Raw genomic sequence first — 19,238 nt, 5'->3', positions numbered from 1 at the left:
TCGGCGCGCCCGGAGCGGGCGGGCGGAAGGGAGAAATCAGCCGAAGGGGTGTGCCAGGGGAACAAAAGCGTTGGCGGGCCTCGGCAGGTGCTGCTTGTCTCTGAATTTGTACTCCCGGAGGGATGGGCAGTGTGAGGTAGGTAGGCTCCTCCGAGGAAGAAAGGCTGTAATTTATTTTTTTGGTGGAAGTACCGTCGTCTGTTCATATAGGGATGTATCGAGGAGGAGGCTCATGGGAATGAGACACAAATTCCTCTCAGCCCTCTGAATATAAAGGCTGTACTTGCCTTAATACCAGCTAGTTCTTTTTATAATTTTTTGAATTTGGCTACGGTTCTGGGTTTTGTTTGGTTTTTTTTTGTTTTGGGTTTTTTTTTTTACAGTTTATAGGATCTATCTGATAGCCCTGTGAAGCCTTAAAGGTTTAGTCTTTGATGGGAGTTGTTAATATTATCTGTAGCATGTGTAGTTTTATAAATCTTGATTATCTCAATGCTTGCTCTTTTCACACTGTACCTATGATCGTCTTTTTTTGCTCATATATGCAGATTTTTCTTTTTATATGGGGAAAAAAACCAACTTTGTGCCTTTCGTTAATGGTAGTAGAAAGAGAAACTTTTCTAATGTATAATTTGTTTCCCAGAATATAGTGATATACAATTAGTTGTGATGTTCTTTCCCCTTCATGGTTTTGGAAGTATATGGAACAGTAATGTTATTATTCTTTGCAGCTTAGTTAACATGAAGATGGAGGACTATGAAATATTCTGTAAGAAGCATCTTTCCAGAATCCAAGAAGAGGCAATAAAAAGAGAAACCCCTTTCACTGTTCAGCACAAAAATATCTCCCTCATTCAATTCCATGGAGTTCCTGTGCTTTCCCCTCTGGTAAGGCTTTATTTATTTATTTATTTATTTATTTTCTTCCCCGGTGTGCTTACTGTGCTATTGGCACAAGCTTCGATGTCCACATGTAACAATTCTGCTGAATCTGTTTGAGGTATCATCTGACCTGCTGCTTAGGGTATTCTAAGGGCTCCTAGCTGTAATTTTACAAAGTAAAGGGCTAAAATGTACTTTTTTTCACATTGACTACATTTGCTTTCATTTCTTGAAATTTGTTACCTTCACAAGGGGAGTAAAAATGTGGTATTAAATAAATGAATGTTATTGCTGGGCTTAACTTCATGTACAATCATATTGACAATATTGACAAATATTGAACATGTGAGCTTGTTTAACAGTGTCAAAAAAAAAAGTGGAAGTAGGAAATACTGAGATAGTTACAAAGCTTTCAAGTAAGTTTCTTTTTCGCATGTGTTCGCAGCTTCCTCTAATGTACTTCACAGGCTCATCAGTTATGTTAAGTCATTCCATGCTTAATGCAAACAGAGCCAAGCAGAAGGCTGTTTGTGGTTTGTGCAGTAATGGAGCTGACTTCCTCGTTTCAGTGATGGGAAGTGTGAATGGAGAGACTCTCTAACAACGATCTCCAAAAATCGTGATACAGATATGCATTGGAGACTAAATGTTATATTGGAATATTTTTCATTTGCAAGTGGGTGCATATTTTAAGGTTTCATAGAAGAAATGCATAATTTGACTTGAGACTATTTAATTTTGTAGAACTTTGTGAAACCATTTCTTGTAGATCTAGTTTTGACTTTTATCTGAACTATATATTCTGAATTAGTAACTCAGAAGATTTTCAGATTCTGATCAATGAAAGGATCCAGAAGACTGCTTGCGTACAGGTCTGTCTTGTGAAATTCACCCTTGGTTCATGAGGGCAAGTGTGAGCTAGTCCTTCATACAGCTTAATAGTTTGAGTATGGGTGGGAAGATCGGTCGCAGAGGGCTCTACAGGATGCCTAAACTTCCCATCTCCATAGAGGCCTGGGAAAGACCTGTCCTGCAGTCTGAGTCCTGTGTCATTTGAAGCTGGTACTGTAGCATGTAATTTTCATGCAAATTTTTAAATAAATGGCCTTTTACATTCATGTTAGTTTGTGTGTGTGCCAAGAAGGCATTTTGTGCATCTTCCATTTAAAAAGTATAATTGGTTAAACAGAAGCTGGTATTTAAAATGTGCGCAAAGCCTCAACTTAGGTGATTGTTGTTCTTTTTATTTTGTTCTGTTGTTTTTCTTTTAATTGATTTCTGTAATTCCATATTGAAATTTGCACTTAGTGATATAAACCATGTTTCTTATGCTCTGTTTTGCAGCTTAGCCTTGAAAAGAAGAAGGAAATACAGCAATATAAACAGAAAGCGCTGGACCTAGAGACCTGGAGACAGAATGCCCGGAAAAGAGCTTTACTGAATCGTGTTCAGGAGATTCTAGAACATGTTCAGGTAGTGTTAGTCCAAAGCCTTCTTAGAGTTTTACAGAAAACTTCTGCTTATAGACAATTTGAGAAAGCACTGGGGTTTAAATATTCACCAATATAAACATGAAATTAATAGCAGTTAACTCTCTAGAACCAGCGTTTGCTAATATTTCATGCTAAGTGACCTGATAATTGATTATTTAGTGATAATATTTGTGTTCATTGTAATGCACAGGACTTGCTTTTTACTGCTTGTTTCGGTATACGCAAAAGACAGACCGTACTAGGTGACTGACGGTTGCTTTTGTAACTGTGTTTGAAACACTAGCTTGTAAAAACAAGTGAACAAAACCCTCAGTGCTAGAGCAACCGGCTTGCTTTATTTGCTTTGTTTTATCAGAAAATAATCTATATTCAATCTTACGATTACAGAATTAAAATACCCTGCACAACAACCTGTAATTCTGTGTGTGCTTTATAATTTTTCTGCAACTGTTTTGTTTTCTCTGCTGCTTCAATGGTGAATTTACTAGAGGTTTAAATTGAAAAGAATATTAAATACATCTAATCAAGTGGTATTATTTGTCTTTGAAATGGTTGTAATACAGTCTTTAAATTAACCTGTTGCTTAAACAAGTACAGTTAACACTGAATTTGTTGAGTTACTAAGGTGGCAAACAAAACCTGCTAGTCTGCATTGTTTACTGGAGTGTGCATGGCAACAGTCATCTGGCTTGGGAGTTGAAGAGTAGACCAGGAACATAAGTTCAATATGAAAATAACTTAGCTTCTCCCCCGCAAGGGTGTCCCTGTGATAATTGAGTTGCAAATGCATAGGGTAACCTAGAAGATAATTTTAGTGTGAAAATCCTTTTAAACATATGCTGGCTAGAAGTAGCGTGTAATTCTCACTTTATATAAAGTTGGTTTTCCAAGTACTTGACATATGAAAACTCTTATTTAATTGTCTGTGGATTAGTAAAGAAATGAACAAATTATTTTATGGTTCTACTATTTTTATTAGGAATTTTGTTGATTTGTTTTTAGTCATCTATAGGCTAGTCTATATTTCATGCTGAAATTTTTCAATTACATTTCTTACTCAATGTAAACATGTTTTCATATTTTAAGAGGAATCTTGCAAGATAATTTGAAACCATAAAATTATTTTAATATATCCAAATTACTTTATGAAGAAAAGAGTATCTTTGCATTCAGACATTTGGTATCAGTAAAAAAGCTGAATAGAACATTATTGAAATTTATATTTTAATTCCAATAACCTCTTTCTCATTGTGAAGAGCTCTATATTGTATGTAATTTGTGGGGAATTGGTAACAGTCAAACTGAAATTTTTTATTGGTTTTAAGGTGGTAGCATTCTTTTTTTTTTAAGTTCAGGTGAAGTTTGCAGGGATCTGAGAATCTGAGGACATCTTATTGAAAAGACTTGATTTTTTTTTTTTCAATTTTTATTTGCAGATCAGGAAAGGACCTAGCGTGAGTGACATGAATGCACGGGAGGCTGAGAATACTTGCCCTGATTCAGACTCAAAAGCTTCAATTGACGTCACAGCTCTATCAGATGTCAGTTTGGCATGTTCTCCTGAAAGGCATGGTCCCACAGAGCTTGAAAAGACACCAGAACTTACACCAGCAGATACTACTGGGCAGGTGCCATCAAACGTGACAGAAGCAGTTAAAGCAGAGGAAGAAAATATTTTTTCAAAGGAAAGTGATAGTCACTTCTTAAAAGACATACCTTGTCCAAGGGCTGCATCTCCTGACAACGTGCATAACAAACTTGCATCACATGCTTTCCAAAAGCAGGAGGGACTAGGAATGCCACCGTCGGATGAGGAAGTCCAAGATCCATGCGTAATGAGTCTTCAGAACCTGATGAAGAAATCTAGGGAGTACATAGAGAAAGAGCAAACCAAGCGTAGCTCAAAAAGTAATTCGAAGAGGAGTATGAGTGAAAGCCATTCAGATAAAGAAAATGATGGCGCTAAAACAACTGACTCTGTGAAAGAAAGAGTAAAGCTTACAGGCAGAAGTTGCACCGCTCTGACACTTGATAAACCTAGTCTCAATAAATCAAATACCCTTCTCCAAGGTGCCTCTACTCATACAGGTAACACAAGTATGTCAACTTTATCCAGTTTTTCTAAAGTGGACATACCTATGAGAGTTGGAACACCCCCATTGGTGGATTCGGAATTGGATGAAGAATTTAAGAAGAATTCTATGTTTGATTGTGAGAGTAGCATTGTCAGGAGCCTCACAGGCTCTTACGCCAAATTGCCGAGCCCAGAGCCAAGCATGAGCCCTAAAATGCACCGGAGGCGCCCAAGACCTTTATCGATGGGACACATCGTTATAAATAACCCCGTGAATGCTTACGAGTTAAGTCCTAAAGGCAAGGGTAGAGCGATGGATTTAATCATGCAAGATATTGCTGATAAAAATAATGTGTCTGAATCAGTGCCAAAGTTCATGGTGGACTTCACTATGGTTTGCCCGAGCAGAGTTCCTGGTGTCAACAGGAATTCTTCAGGCCCTTGTGATGGGTTGGGGGTTGGCAAACCAAATCGCCATTCCTTTGGGCACTTGGAAAGCAAAGGAATGTTGTCAGCTACGTCGGAAGGACACGTAGTGATGGACAGCAGAGGGCCATATAAAGTAGAGACCAATACTAATATTGTAGCTCCAAAATTGGATGAGCCATTTGCCATCAGTCAGTCTACAGTAACACAGAAGCTCCTAGTTGTGAACGAAACCAAACCGTCTAGTTTGCTAGAAAATACTAAATGTAATTCTCCAGTAGAACTCAATAAATCTTACGACGTAGAAAACCCATCCCCACTACTAATGCAGAGCAAGAATGTGCGACAGCAGATGGACACTCCAAGTGCTTCCCCAGCAAATGAGCAGTTTCTGGAAAATAGTTTTGAAAAGGTAAAACGTAGACTTGATTTGGACACCGACAACTGCCAAAAAGAAAATAATCCCTGTGTTCTAACAGTTGGAATAGAAGAACAAGAGAAGCAGTGGTTGCAAGAACAGAAATACCCCGTGAGATCAGTTTACATTGCCAAGAATGCAGCCCCTGATAGTATGGCAAAAGGTAAAAGACTTGCTGCTGTTGAGGTTTTTTCTTAAACTTCTCAGTTTATAAATCTTTTAGGAAAAACCCCAATGATCATTAGTCATTGGGGATTCTAAGTATGTATGTATATCAAAAGGCTAAAATTTTATTGACTGTAAATTATCTTTTTCATAACCTAATTTCTCTAATTTTTAACGAATGACAAATTCTGAAATTCAACTCGCTACTTGAGCCATTTTTAACTGCTACAGAATGGTATAATTGCTGTCTTAGGAGTCACATGGAGTCAAACATCTTACAACAGTTATTTGTAACAAATACTTGATTAAACAATTTATGAGGAAGCATCAGCTGACACTGTGTGTCGGTTTTGTGAATTCTGTATTCTCAAGGGTATCATTTGACACTGCAAATATTCATTTCCAATTTGAATGCTGAAATTTGAATTTAGTTTTACTAAGAAAATGATGTCTTACTCCATTAGGTCTAAATGAGACTACTAAAAGAACAGATACCTTGTGTAAATTAAAAGAAAATACCTTTTAATGGGTTGCGAAATTATATGGGTATTTTCTTCCAATTCAAGACTGTTACGTCTGTATGTATCACTACCAAATCAAGCTCAAGTGACATAAATAATTTTACTTCACTCAAGCAAGTGTAGATACACTATTCTCAGAGCTAGATTTTTTTTTTTGTATCCTTGTTTTAATGTAGGCTCAGTTGGTGTTACTGCTGCTCCATTCACATGCTTATCCCACAAATATTTTGAAGAACTGCAGTAACTGATGAGGTTCTTTGCAATACACAATGGAAACTTGACATCAAAGATATGTTGTACTTTACTGATGATGCAGATTACTTCTGTTTAAAGCATGTATGTCTGTGGCAAAGATCATATAGAAAATATTTAATGCTTGATTCTTCGTAATGTGTGTTCTCAGAAGATATTTTAAAAACTAAAATGTTGGCCTTTGAAGAAATGAGGAAGAGGCTTGAAGAACAGCATGCACAACAACTGTCGATTCTGATAGCTGAGCAAGAGAGAGAACAGGAGAAATTGCAGAAGGTAAGGTAAAAAGAGGAAAGGTTCTAAGGAAAGGTCATGTGTGTTGTATTGCAGTTTGTCAGGAAGCAGTTGGTTTTAAAATGTGTATTCTATTGCTTTGCAGAGCTAGAAGAGTAGTCTTATAGTCGATTCTCTCTTTTGTAGGAACTGGAAGAGCAGGAGAGAAAGTTGAAAGGAAAGAAGGTTGCTACAACGGAAATAGAAATTTCCAAAGTGAATATTAACAGTAGGATGGAGTTGGAGTGGAGGAAAAAAAGCGAGAGTGGCTTGCTGGAAAGTGTGGAGTCTCAGCTGGAGACAGTCCATAATGCAAACGCTACCAGCATTGGTAAAACTGAGAGGGTAGAATATAGAGTAAATGTTGTGATATATTTTGCTCTGCAGTGCTTGACTGGACCAGCTGCCCCCCTGTACTGATAAATGCATTGCTCCTGTCCCAGGGCACTTGTTGGGCAGGATATGCGGACAGCTGCTGCCTTCAGCTATTGACAGCATATGTAAAACAAATTCTGTGCTGCATCTTTGTCTAGCTGGCGTTTAGCATAGTTTCAGCCATCCTTTTACTGTTCCATGTATTGCATTTGTATATAATTGTGTAGGGCATATTTGAGGAAAACAAGCTAAAAGTAAACTGAGTTAATCGAGGATGAGGAGATGGATTTGCATCATGTCACAGAACGTTCATCCACATTCCATGTAGCTGCACAGTAGTGGGCCAGGTGTTCTTATTTGTGTAGGATGATTAGAAGGGCTCTGCCAAGGGGTCTTGACTGCAAGAAAGTACAGCTATAGCTGATGGAACACCTCTCACCTCTTCCAGAACGTTATGAAATGGGTTTTTTTGGTCTTCTGTTCAGCAAATTTTGCTAGGAAATGAACCAGAAATATTCAGATTGCTTATAATTGACCTTGTAAACAAAGCTGCTACCTCTGAGGTGAGTTCTGTTTCTTCAGTGTATTAGCATGCACTTATCAAACACAGATGGCAATTGAGTGTTCTGACAGGCAAACAGCAAAGGAACTTTCATTTGAGAGTAAGGTTGCTGAACTATATGATTATTCCTTATTCATCTTCAGGATCTATGATAGCAACATTAAATGCTTTAAAATAATTTTCTTTGAGATGCTTTGTGAATAAGATTCTCTGTAGCAATTTTAACATTAGGTAAGTGATTTTTCATGCTGTAGCATATGAACATTTTTCCTCCCAATATAAAAGTATTATAATCTGCAATTTCGATAAGAATAGCTAACAGCACTGGGAGCTTCATTGTTCTAAAGCCCAAAAAGGCTTCCTAACTGCAACCAGAGTTAAAGTATGTGCTTGATTTTAATCTGCATTTGTTGCTTTTTCTGGATTTGTGTATATATCTATGTGTACATGCACACATAGTCATCACTTCATGGACAGAGGCTGTGTTGAACTGTACATTCTCCTTTGCATGCAGGTTTTGCTCATACTACAACCCCTAACACCTTTGCTTCAACAAGTGAAACTTCATTCTTTCTCTGGGGGCCATCAGGTAGTGGAGTTATAAAAACCTCAGTATCTAGGCCAAGTAACAGGATCAAAACAAGGTGGACTCAGGTGAGGAAAAAAAGCGCTTTATTTATAGCTTAAAAAGCCCTCTAGTTTTTGTAAGACACTGGTAACTTTATAATAGCTATGCAGCAATAAATCTCACAGAGAAGTGTAGTAGCCCTTCCTATATCGACTTTGATTACATGAGAGAACTGTATTTTTCTCATTGTTCATAAATACAAAATAATCATATTAACAATGTATTGCTTCTGCTAAGTTAATATTTTGGCTAGGCCATAAGTAGCCACCATAACTTTATCAACAGCTTGTTTCTTACTTGGAAACTTATGTCGCATGATTGATGTTATTTGATAAATAATTCATAATTCTTGCTTTTTTATCGAATGTTTAGAATATACTTCTTTTCTTTTAAGGTTTTCAGTCCAGAGATACAAATGAAGTTTGATAAGATCACTGCTGTGGCAAAGGGCTTTCTCACTCGTAGACTCCTGCAGACAGAAAAACTGAAACATCTTAAGCAAACTGTAAAAGTAAGATCAGCATTTTTATTATGCAGCTTCTCCTCCTGTTTGTTTTTGCTCATATCTTTGATGGACAGGCGAAATCATGCATTTTCTGCTTTCAGAAGAATTTGGGAATGTCTGTCGTGTGAACATGTTTGAGTGTTGCATTGCTTAGTGTCATAAGGTCCAAGTCAAACAAAGATTGTTCGTCCTACATGTACAGTTTGTAATGATGCCTCTGTCATGAAGGATTATGCTTGGTGCTTAATTTTATTTTTCATCTTCCTCAGGATACTATGGAGTTCATAAAAAATTTTCAGTCTGAAGCCCCATTAAAAAGAGGAAGTGTTTCAGCACAAGATGCATCCCTTCATGAAAGAGTAATGGCTCAGGTGACACAATTTAAACTTTTTTTTTTTCTTCTTTCCTAGCTGTTCTGCTTTTGTAATACAAATACCTAAAACTTTCACAGTGATTTCATTTAAAGTAAAAAGGTTTAAACTATGGCTGTGAAGAGAAGATTCTGTTTTGTGCTGACACATTGTAAGAGAGATTTCAAAATTGTCTTTTCAAGTGTTTTGTTTGGATTGAAAGTGAGAAGAGCCTGATGATCAAAACCATGGGAGTGTTAACTTCACTGAGTATTTTATTAAAATGTTAACTATTCTTTCCAGCTGCGAGCTGCTCTGTATGACATCCATGACATTTTTTTTACGATGGAAGCATCGGAAAGAATGAATATTCTGCGTCATGATCGTGAAGTTCGTAAAGAGAAGATGCTCAGACAAATGGTGTGTTACAGTCAAGAGAATGTAAACTGTTTTAAGACTTTGAGCGCTGCATCATTTTGCTTTTGAGAGATTCTTCCTCACACAGTAAAAAGGTTTTTTTAAAACCTAAATTGTTGTTTAATTATGCTGCTGTAGGTAACTTTCTTCAAATAAATAACAAAAAAATAGGTCACTGCAGTAGATTAATATATTGAAACTTTTAGTGTGTAGATGTATATAAAACAGAATGAAAAACATGGTGCAAGTAATAACAAGTTCATTCTTTTAAATAAGAATCATTATGGCACTCAAATATTCTTAATCAGATCATATAAGGAAGATCCTTTAGCTTTATAAGAAAAAAACCTTGAATTTAACCTGAATGTGAACTTAGTACTGAAAACACTGGTGGTTTTGTTTGGGTTTGGGTTTTGGTTTTTAAAGTAGGGGCAGGTCAGATGGGGTTAAGTTCAATAACAGCAGTAACTAGCGTTACTGTTGGTTCTTTTGCTTTTTTAGGATAAAGTAAAGAGCCCAAGAGAGAGAGTGACACTTTCAACAGCTACACAGAAATCTCTGGACAGAAAAAAATACATGAAGTATGTGCAGTTCTCTCTTTGTGGTGGTGGGGGGTGAGGTGCAAGAAGATGGGTAGGAGGCACTGGAAATAGTGAAAAGAAGTTTTTGGAGTAACAGCTGCTTTGTAGATATCTCCCCTAGGAAGAATGAATTGAAAAAGTCTCCACGTGTGTGATGATTTACTAATAGTAGCTCACTCTTAACAGAGGCTTTTGTTTGCATGGGAGAAAAATGTTCTAAGTTGTGCATTTATGCTATATTTCAGTAGTGAGCAAAATGCTCCTCATGCACTTAGTTTGTGGTTGATTTTGTAAATTGTAAAAAGTGCTACACGTTATTTTATCAATCTTTCTAAAGTGCCTAGCAATAGAGATACTTGGTAAGAGTATCTCTGGCAAAATTTTTTGGGGGCATGATAGCAGCCATTATCCTGCAACACCATGGGCTGAACAGTTGTGTTATACTTGCTTATGAGTAACAGGTAGTAGTGCTCTGGCAGTGTTACGTGTAGATCCTGCTGTAGGCTTTCTCTTGCTGTTTCTTTTTAAGACCTAGATGATGATTTTATAATTTCAATATTTTTGTTTCTCTAGGGCTTCTGAAATGGGAATGCCAAGTAAAAAAGTAATCATAAAACAAAAAACTCCTGAAAGCCGGTGAGTGAAGATTACTTGTATTAGGATGGTTTTAAAGAACTGTCTTACAGTGATTGATTCTTTCATGTACGTTGCTGATTTGCCATCAATCAGCTCAATTCCTGCCACTGTTGTGACAGACAGTAATGAAATCTGATTTAGCACGGTCTGAGAAAGGGGTTTATTAGCTCATTAGAAGTTAGAAAAGATTATTTTCTTCAGAGTCGCTTCTGAAATTTTATCTTCAGAAATCATTTACTTATGGCTTTAAATCTCTGTGCTTGGGTTCAAGGTTTTTCCCTGAGATACACTATTAGTATCTCTCAAGCTTTACTTTGCTGTGTAATTATTGATAAGCTTATCTCTAGAAAGCTGTCAGAAAAGAAGTGGCTTTCTGTTGTGAGGAAAAATTCTTGCTTCTAGACTGTGATTGTTTGCTTAGATCACAGCAACCACAGTGTTCAATACTTGCTGTTCAGGAAAACAGCAGCCCTTCTCTTACGACACCTGTCTGCACCTTTTTCTAGTATAGAAAGTCAGATACCTGGCATCCCTTAAAAACAATTTTTATCCCATGCTTAGCCAAAAGCTTTGAACATGTGCTGGCTACTCATACAATTCAATCTCCAGTGACTAGTTTAAGCGATTCAATCCTTTTTTCCTGTATGTCCTTATCAATGACTAGGAACCCAAGGCACTGTTGAGGGATTTTTGTCTGTGTGCTTTTTTGTTTCTTTGTTTTAAATAGTGGAAGTAGTAATCCTATTCTGGAATTTTAATTCCTGCCGCTCTTGCCTACTTATCTGCATTACAGAACTGTAGAAACTACCTTTCTGAAATTTATGGGAAACATGATGCATAATTCATTATTCCTTATGTGGTTTTTTGTTGTTTTTTTTTTTTTTTAAAGAAGGGGAAAATTGCTAATAAAAGTTTGTGTTTTAACAGTGTACTTCAACCAAATCAAGGACAGAATGCCCCAGTTCACAGACTGCTTTGCAGACAAGGGTAAGGGCACAGCATGTTTATAGCCAAAAGATGAAAAGTAAATGCAAAGTGCAAAAGCACAGTGATTTCTGAAAAATATTGACACCTACTGGTGCAACTCTTGTTTAAAGTAAAATAATTACTTCTTGCAGTATTTTGAGAGAGTGATGAAGCTTTGTTTTACCTTATACTGCAAGAAAATATTCGGTGTTCTCATCCTCTTGTGTATTGTCTCCATTTACACTGTGTTCCAACATTTCTATTTGTAACATTCATTCCATGAAGCTTTGCTTCCACTTAATGAAATATTTGTATTTTTAAATGTAGACTTCTAATGCCACACTATCCGAACTGAATCAGTTTCTTGAATAGAGTTTTAAAAATCTGTTCATGAGGAGATGTTCTATTTAATATATCTACTTAAGCCGTAATAATGTCAATAAGAATTGTACAGATACTCAGGAGGAGGCTCTGTGGGACACTGTAAAAAATGTTTTCATGCCAAACACAGTTTGAGAGTGTCTTTATATTTTTGGATGCATCCTTTCAACTTTGATGCAAGTGACTTATTAACTCTTTTATATTTAATTAGAACCCCTAAGACCTCAATGAAGGGGGTTGAGCAAAATAGAAAGAAGGCTCCAGAGAGCAGAGTGTCTAACAAGGCTGTTTCAGGTGTGTAGAAAATTGGTGCTTGGATCTTATAGTAAATAAGTTACTAGTATTTAGAAGAAGTAAATGGGGCTTATCTCGTTTTCCTTTTCTTGTGCACTTGCTTTGCTATCTCTTAAATCTAACCTATCTCTTCAAATAAACATGTGCTGGTAACTTAACCATCCACTTTCAAATTCTATAAAATAGTATATAGAATGTGCTGCACAGCTCATCTGCTTTCACTCACCAGATGCCCAGTCATAAAAAAGTTTGCCAGATACATTCACTGTAACTGTGTGAGAAGCTAATAGCAGTCAGACTAGACTTGGGTTAGAATCTTAATGTCATTTGATTCTTAGTCCTATACACACATGTAACTTGTCTTCAACATGAAGCCTATTGAAAGGACAGGAAGGACACTTTCAGACTTATCAGTCAGCATTTGATCCTCATACAGCCCTAAAATTATATGTTACTGTAGTATCTTACAGAATGTTTGAGTCTTAATGACCCAATTTTAAAAGTATTGCATACAGAGATTACCTTTTATTAAAAAGGTTTGATAATGGTGCCAAACCTCTCAGTTTTCACCCCCTATGCAGGGACTAAACCACTATGAAACATCTTATACAATTTCCATTTTTTTAATCAGACTTTAAATTTCTTAAGTGACAAACCTTAATTTATCAAAAGGTAAAGTGATTTATATGTTTTTTAAAAACTGTTTAAGATCTTAATTATGCTTAGTTCTCAAAGGAGAGTTCTACAAGTCAAGTATAAAAATTGGTAATTTTTGGGCTCAATAAGGCAACCTGTGATATAGTAGGATATCAACTGTTTTCCATAGTGATCTGAATTGTCTTTATTTATTAAGTATCAAACCTTTCCTATAAGTGAAATTCTCCATTTATTACTGCCCTGGAGCAATGCTGGCAGGGAATTTAGTGCAGTGTGTACACTGTTTAAATGTGGTAATTTCCCAGAGTGTTTGGTCTTTTCACAGTACTTTGTGAAGCCAAGAAGGAAGTGTAGATAGAAACTACGCATATGCATCTCTAGCGTTTCAGTTTGAAGAATGAGGAAGAAAAAAAGAGGGCAAAATAAAAAAGTAAATGATGAGATTACAGCCCAGGTTGGTTCATTTATTTTTCTGTTGCCAATTCTCTTGGCAGTGCTGTCACCACTGAAGTGGAGCAAGGCAGTTGTTCAACTGCACTCAGTGACACTACAGAAAAAATAGCAAAGGTAGTAAATAATCTCTCTGAAATTTAAAGAAGCAAATTAAGTAAGCAATATAATTTTAGCAACCAGAGGTAGCCATTAAGGCAAGTTTTCATCTGCAAGTTTGCAAAAATGTGTTTGGTATTAACTAGTAAAGGAGTGTGCTGAAAAACAGGGACAACAAAACAATCAAGACCTCTACCAGTTACAGTATTACAGAGGCTGTAAAAGAGTAACAGTGTAAGGGTGGTGTCAGTGTCAAGTTTAGCACTGATTTGAGATTTGGACGCCATCCCCAATCTCATATAATTCATGCTCAGCTTGTAATGATCTACAGTGTCTTTCCCATTTCTGTCTGGCATCCAACATTGAGTTAAAGCTTTCTTGCTCACTCTTCTGTGTTGGCAGTGTGGACTGCTCTGCTAAGTAAGTCCCTGAGTTTATCTTGGTCATAGTTATCTAAGTCGTGACAGTTGATACTTAGCAATGAAAAGAATCCTTTGGGATAGATCTCTAGATTTATCTTGGCCTTTCCATATTGCTATTTGTTGAATATCTGGAAAGCTATTTAATGCCTTCTATAGTGGCCTTCTTGAAACCTAAAGCTGATGTGTCTAACCAGTTGGATGTTGCCTAGTTCTGGTTGCACAATGTAACCTCATTTAGTGTTTGGACATCACATGTGTTCCTGTGGCGTAATACCAGTACTTCCATATGCTCCTTTATAAATAGGTTACAGTACTTGTACTAAATTAATATAAATGCATTCGGAAATTATTAGATGGGGAACACTTAGCATGAAAAAAATAATGTGCATAATTTTGTGATAATGAAAAAGCCTTATGTTGAATACATTTAAATAGAACGTGGTTTTCTTTATATAAGGATAAAACGTGGATAGTGAAAGGCTTGGCAGCATGTTGAATAGGGGTTTTTTTGCTAATATTTTTTTTAATCTGTTTTTTTTAAGTAATAAAGTATCTTTTCAAGAGAGATCCTTGAAAGTCATCTGTAGTGAGGCAAGCAGTTCTTTCTGGAAAAGACCATAGACAGAGAAAATGTAATCTCAAGTCAATTTGAAAAGAAAATGTAAAAAGCCAAGCAAATGCATATGTTTCTCTTATTTTAGTAGAAGTTGTGCATGTCAGAAAATAAAGAGTTGTAGCAGTGGTTTGGTCGAGGCAATACAGAGTTTTGTTTATATCTGCAACTATGTCAGTCTGTTATACTCCTAACCTGTAATATTGCTATTTAATTTCTTGTCTTTGTTCATCCCTGACTCCCAATTAAATTGTGCTTATTGGACGGGCAAAAGGGAAGGAGGTTTAGTGGAATATAACTATTATATATAAATGTCACTCACGCATTTGAATCAGATGTGAGACATACCCTCAGAAGAAAACAGTAACATACTTGTCCAACTACTACTTTTTTCTTTCATTCTTCTGTTTTTTAAAATTCTGTCCGCAAAGTGCTTCGTAGCTTTAATACCACTCCAGTTGATTGTTGTCTTTTTCTGGCAAGAAGGCATTTCTTTTAGGAATCAACTGGTGATCCTAAATTTAGTTTTTGTTGTTATTTTAAATAGGACAGAGATGCTCAGCCAATACCCTTCAAGCTGTGCCAGGCAGGGCATTTAATATGATATGATTGTGTTAGAAAGAAAGTGGTTGAGATCGGGCAGCTGCTGCAACTAGACCTGTTCATCTCCTTTGTTTCTTCCCAGTGTGAGTGTGCATTGTGGAAAAGAAATATGGGGCATGAGGCGCAGGGAGTGTTTGGGTGGCAGCAGCACTGGCCAGGCATGGTCTTTCCTGCACGCCTGTCCAGCCTGAGCAGACTGCCTGTGTGAGAGGGTGTGTGCTGTGAAGTGTGTTGCCATGCAGGCTAGCACTTCAGGAAGGCATAAGAGTTGCTATCTGTGAGTAGCCAGTCAATCATACATCATAGGAGAGAGTCCCTTTGCCACCGGAAAATGTTGGGTGATAATTGTATTTGGAAGGACTGTAATTCTTTTTAATAAAATTTGGCTTCTTCAGTTCCTTAGTCTAGATTGCTGCATTTTTTTATGCCTCCCTGTACTGTCCTATTCTGTATGTGAGATTTTTATGTAACTTGGAGTACGCTTGAGGAGAGCTAAGAGGTGGTGTTAAATCACTAATAAAGCATCGTGCCAGTCAGCCTGGTTGGTTGTCCTACGAGATCGTAGGTGAGATAAAGAGTACAGCACTGGAGAGTGCTGGGCCAGTGAGAATGCCATTTTGTGTAGTGGGAAACAGTGTTCAGATGTAAGGGATCCTGCTGTGGTAAGGTCTCTGTGGGCATCTCCAAAGCTGCTTTGCACTGTGCTGAATGAGCCCTTGGACACCCATGAGTAACCACTGCAACCCTGACAAAGAGTAACTGAAGATACTAAAAAGGACTGGCACTTACTTTGTCACATTCATTTAATTGCCTGGTAATTACTTTTCTTCCATGGCTGTCTTCCATTTCCACTGCTCTGCACCATGTGGTATGATTTTCACCGCTTTGTGTAAATGTTTGCTCACGTGGCTGGACACTCTCAATAACTGCCTGAACCTAATGAATGCTGAGTTGTGTTACTTTTTAGCACCCTGCAGCGCTAAACCCGTGTTACTGGAAGATACTTGTGCTATGCATAGTATAATACGGCTTTTTAAATATATATGTGTGTGTGTATATATTTGTTCCATGTGGAGAGATTGATTTATTTATTATTTTTATACTTAGCAACTTTCCTTTTGTAATGGCTCTGCCTGATGACCTTATTCATCCTGCACTTCTTATTCTGGTTGTGTATATTGACATACGGAAACCTACAATTCTCTCTGTTTATTAATGTGGCAGCTGGGGAAAAGGAAAGAGTTTTCTTAAATATTTTTGCTTCTGTTAATATTTTTTTAATTGATAGTTTGTTTAAAAGTAGTACAAGGCGTAGTTAAACTTATCAGTCGTTTAATCTGTCTTGGCACTGTGACAGACATCTCTTAAAAACTTGTGAAATGTAGTTGATGTTTTAGAGTAGCAGAAAAGAAGATGGAATAGTTACTGAGGAAGGAAATACTATAAAATGTCGTTACTTTCAAACCTATAGGTAGTTTTTAAAAGGCATTTTGGGTGTAATATTATGAAAACTGTCATTTTAGAAGTAGCTACTGAATATATAATACTGATTAAAAACAATTGTCCTAAACATTTTCACCTATTTTTGTTGGATAACCCCGTTACAAAAAATAGTACTACTAATTGTAAAATGCTAATGTTTCTACTTAATTTTTAGGAGCATATGCAGGAAGAACCCAAAGAAAGAAGCCAAATGTTGTGACAATTTAAGACGACAGCACTCGCTGGGATAAAATGGCTTTTTTTAATGATGGCATTCTCAGCACTGATTCAAATATTGCATCTTCCATATGTATATGTATATTTAGAAATTACAAACATACTTTGTCATTGCCAGAAGATGACATGTTAACACAATCATATTGAAGTAATAAAGGGCTGTGAAGCTCTAATACTTGTGGAAAAATTGCATGTTAAAACTTATTATATATTCATACAACTGTGTACACATTAGATTCATAATCTTGGTTATTTAAAGACCACCATAGGGCAACATTAAGTTAATTTGTGACTTTTTCACACTCTAATTCTTGTGTCTGATGTGCTTTTTGCATTACTTAAAATTGCAGTTTCTCTGTGTGATTGCCACCATAAATAAGTCATGTATATTTTTAGTTTCATACCATAAAGTTAAAGCAGTGAAATAAGAAAAAAAAAAAAATTTAATTCAAACAAAACCGATCTCTTACATCAGTGAATTTGTCAGCAGCCCTTTTGAATGTATTTTCTGTATGAATGAGATTACCTCAATTTAAATACTAATGGCCTAAGTATTTGCATTTCTGCTGAGTTGGACAGACCTGGATCCAGATTAACTGCTGGGCAGACAGACATACTCTCAATGACTATACCAAAATTGCACAATTATACACATAATAGATCAAACCACTGTGCTATGGAAGAGTCCTAGGATTTTTCTTTCCTTGCTGTCTACTGCATTTTCTTATGGAAACAACTTTTGGCCAAGATGAAGAGAAGTTCATGTTCTACAAAAATTTCAGAAGGCAAGATTTTAATTGTTTTACCATTTCAGATTTAACAAATTATTGCCCATAATAATAATTCGGGTATCTTATGGTTTTTGATGACAGTTGCAATGTTTCTGAGCAGTTCCTCTTCTGCTGTGATCTAACAGGCCCTTGTACCGAAATCATGATTTTGGGGGGAGGAAATACCTATCTAAGCCCAACAAATGCACTCTCATATTTATGAAAATCTAACATTAAAAGATCATGCTCATATTTTGCCTTGGTCTTCCTAACGATGGATATTATCCTTAAACTTGAGAGGAGCAGAATTCTGTAACTTCTGTCTTTTAACGAACTTGAGACATGATGTTAACATTCAAAGTCCAATAGAGAAAAGCTTGGCTGTATAAGCTTTGCAGTGCTTACCGTTTTGCTCTCTAACGGTACTAGGAGAGGACTGACTACCAGAATGTGAGCTGGGTTATATTTTGTTGCTTTCCCAGTATCGATACAATGCAATGTCCTAACTTTTTAAAGGCTTTGTAACATTTTGGCATGAATACAAGAGAAAAAAGACTGACCGAAAATTTAATTATGTTAAATAGTCAGCACGAAAGAAGAATAACGGTGGGATGAGGAGAGTATCTTTGTGGGCAGTGGTAAGTGAATTGGCTCGCTGGTGGCTCCAGCTGTGGCTATCTGCCACCAAGTCTGTCCTCTGCAGCTAGTGACATTGGTCAAAACAGATGGTTTATACCATGCCGTAAGATACCCACATTGCATACTTGGAAAATGGCAAAAATGCTGCCTGAGCACTTTGAAGAATGACACTGCTCGGTGGCTCTTTACCGTGGCATTTATTTGAAAGCTTGAGGGGGGCCTCCCCTAATGGTGTAAATTTAAGCATTTACACCAGTGGAGGACCTGCCTCCTTCATACAAATGCTATGGATCTTCAAAATTTCAGACTTAACACAGAAAATGATGGAGGTAAGCTTCCTGCTCACCTCGTGGGCATCAAAGCTCTGGTTTGGTTCCCACCTTTCCTTAGGAGTGGAAAACATCTTAAGAGGGGAAGAATTTCCAATGACAAGAGTAACCTGTGTCACAGGTGACAAGATGTGCTGTGGATATACCAGCGCTAAAGATCGGTGGTTTTAAAGGATGTTTTATGTGCTGTATTTATTACTAGCATAGACAATATGTTGGTGTAAAAATAGGTTTAAGTGTTAGTAAAAATGCATGCTTAGCTTCTGTTCAGGTTTAACATCTAAGCCTCTTTTACTTTAAGCATGCTTCCCATATGTGTAATAAAACATTGTAGCGCAAGGTTTTTTTAACTTTCATGAGGCCTTTCTCTTGACAAGTGCCAGAATTTGCTTTTTGTACTTGGTGTTTTCTATTTATACATATTTAATTTTATCTTTTTATTTTGTGTGGAATTGTAATATCATTATAAAAGTGTATTTATTTTTGTACTTTCATTTTCACCAGTCTTGCTTTTTACTTAAAACATACGGCACAATAAACTCTAAACCTTTAAAAAGAACTGCATTTTTTTTCTTCTTCGGAGTTGAAAAATCACTTCACATAAAATTAGGACAAGGCAGACCCTATGGTGCAAAGCCTTTCCCCTCACAACTCGCTGCAATTCCTTTTGACCTGTCCTGGCTGCGGCGTTGCCCCCGCGCGGTATTTACACGGCCCCCCATCCCCGGCCGCAGCGGG

The 19,238-nt window shown here is 36.8% G+C and overlaps 2 protein-coding genes across 4 annotated transcripts in view; both read left to right on the top strand.

Moving 5' to 3' along the window:
* Positions 1–27: 27 nt before the first annotated feature.
* CCP110 (centriolar coiled-coil protein 110) lies at positions 28–17,190 on the top strand. 3 transcript variants are annotated; one of them, XM_035889257.1, is made up of 15 exons: positions 28–136; positions 732–888; positions 2,227–2,355; positions 3,812–5,456; positions 6,386–6,507; positions 6,652–6,835; positions 7,956–8,095; positions 8,464–8,580; positions 8,844–8,945; positions 9,228–9,344; positions 9,843–9,922; positions 10,496–10,558; positions 11,486–11,545; positions 12,117–12,199; positions 16,701–17,190. In XM_035889257.1, the coding sequence occupies exons 1-15, from the start codon at positions 123–125 to the stop codon at positions 16,751–16,753; spliced, it is 3,066 nt and encodes a 1,021-aa protein (XP_035745150.1). In that variant the 5' UTR covers positions 28–122; the 3' UTR covers positions 16,754–17,190. The 3 variants fall into 3 exon arrangements, with proteins under 3 accessions (XP_035745150.1, XP_009647858.2, XP_035745151.1); XM_009649563.2 differs by having other exon boundaries at positions 6,383–6,507; XM_035889258.1 differs by lacking the exon at positions 12,117–12,199 and having other exon boundaries at positions 6,383–6,507.
* Positions 16,794–19,238, top strand: part of VPS35L (VPS35 endosomal protein sorting factor like) — a 59,698-nt gene continuing 57,253 nt past the window's right edge. The window contains 3 exon segments of the mRNA XM_009649562.2: positions 16,794–16,835; positions 17,454–17,507; positions 17,510–17,547. Coding sequence (XP_009647857.2) covers positions 16,794–16,835; positions 17,454–17,507; positions 17,510–17,547 — 134 coding nt within the window.

The sequence above is a fragment of the Egretta garzetta genome, unplaced genomic scaffold, assembly GCF_000687185.1.
Source record: "Egretta garzetta isolate BGI_Z169 unplaced genomic scaffold, ASM68718v1 scaffold292, whole genome shotgun sequence".
In the NCBI taxonomy this organism is placed as follows: domain Eukaryota; kingdom Metazoa; phylum Chordata; class Aves; order Pelecaniformes; family Ardeidae; genus Egretta; species Egretta garzetta.
Note: the sequence above shows the minus strand (reverse complement) of the source record. Positions and strands in the feature narration are given on the sequence as shown.

Bases quoted from the DNA above. Each gene is read 5' to 3' on its own strand.
- CCP110 (XM_009649563.2), top strand. The intron at 6,508-6,651 runs GTAAGGTAAAAA...TCTCTTTTGTAG, and splicing joins AACAGGAGAAATTGCAGAAG to GAACTGGAAGAGCAGGAGAG. The intron at 9,345-9,842 runs GTGTGTTACAGT...TTGCTTTTTTAG, and splicing joins AGAAGATGCTCAGACAAATG to GATAAAGTAAAGAGCCCAAG.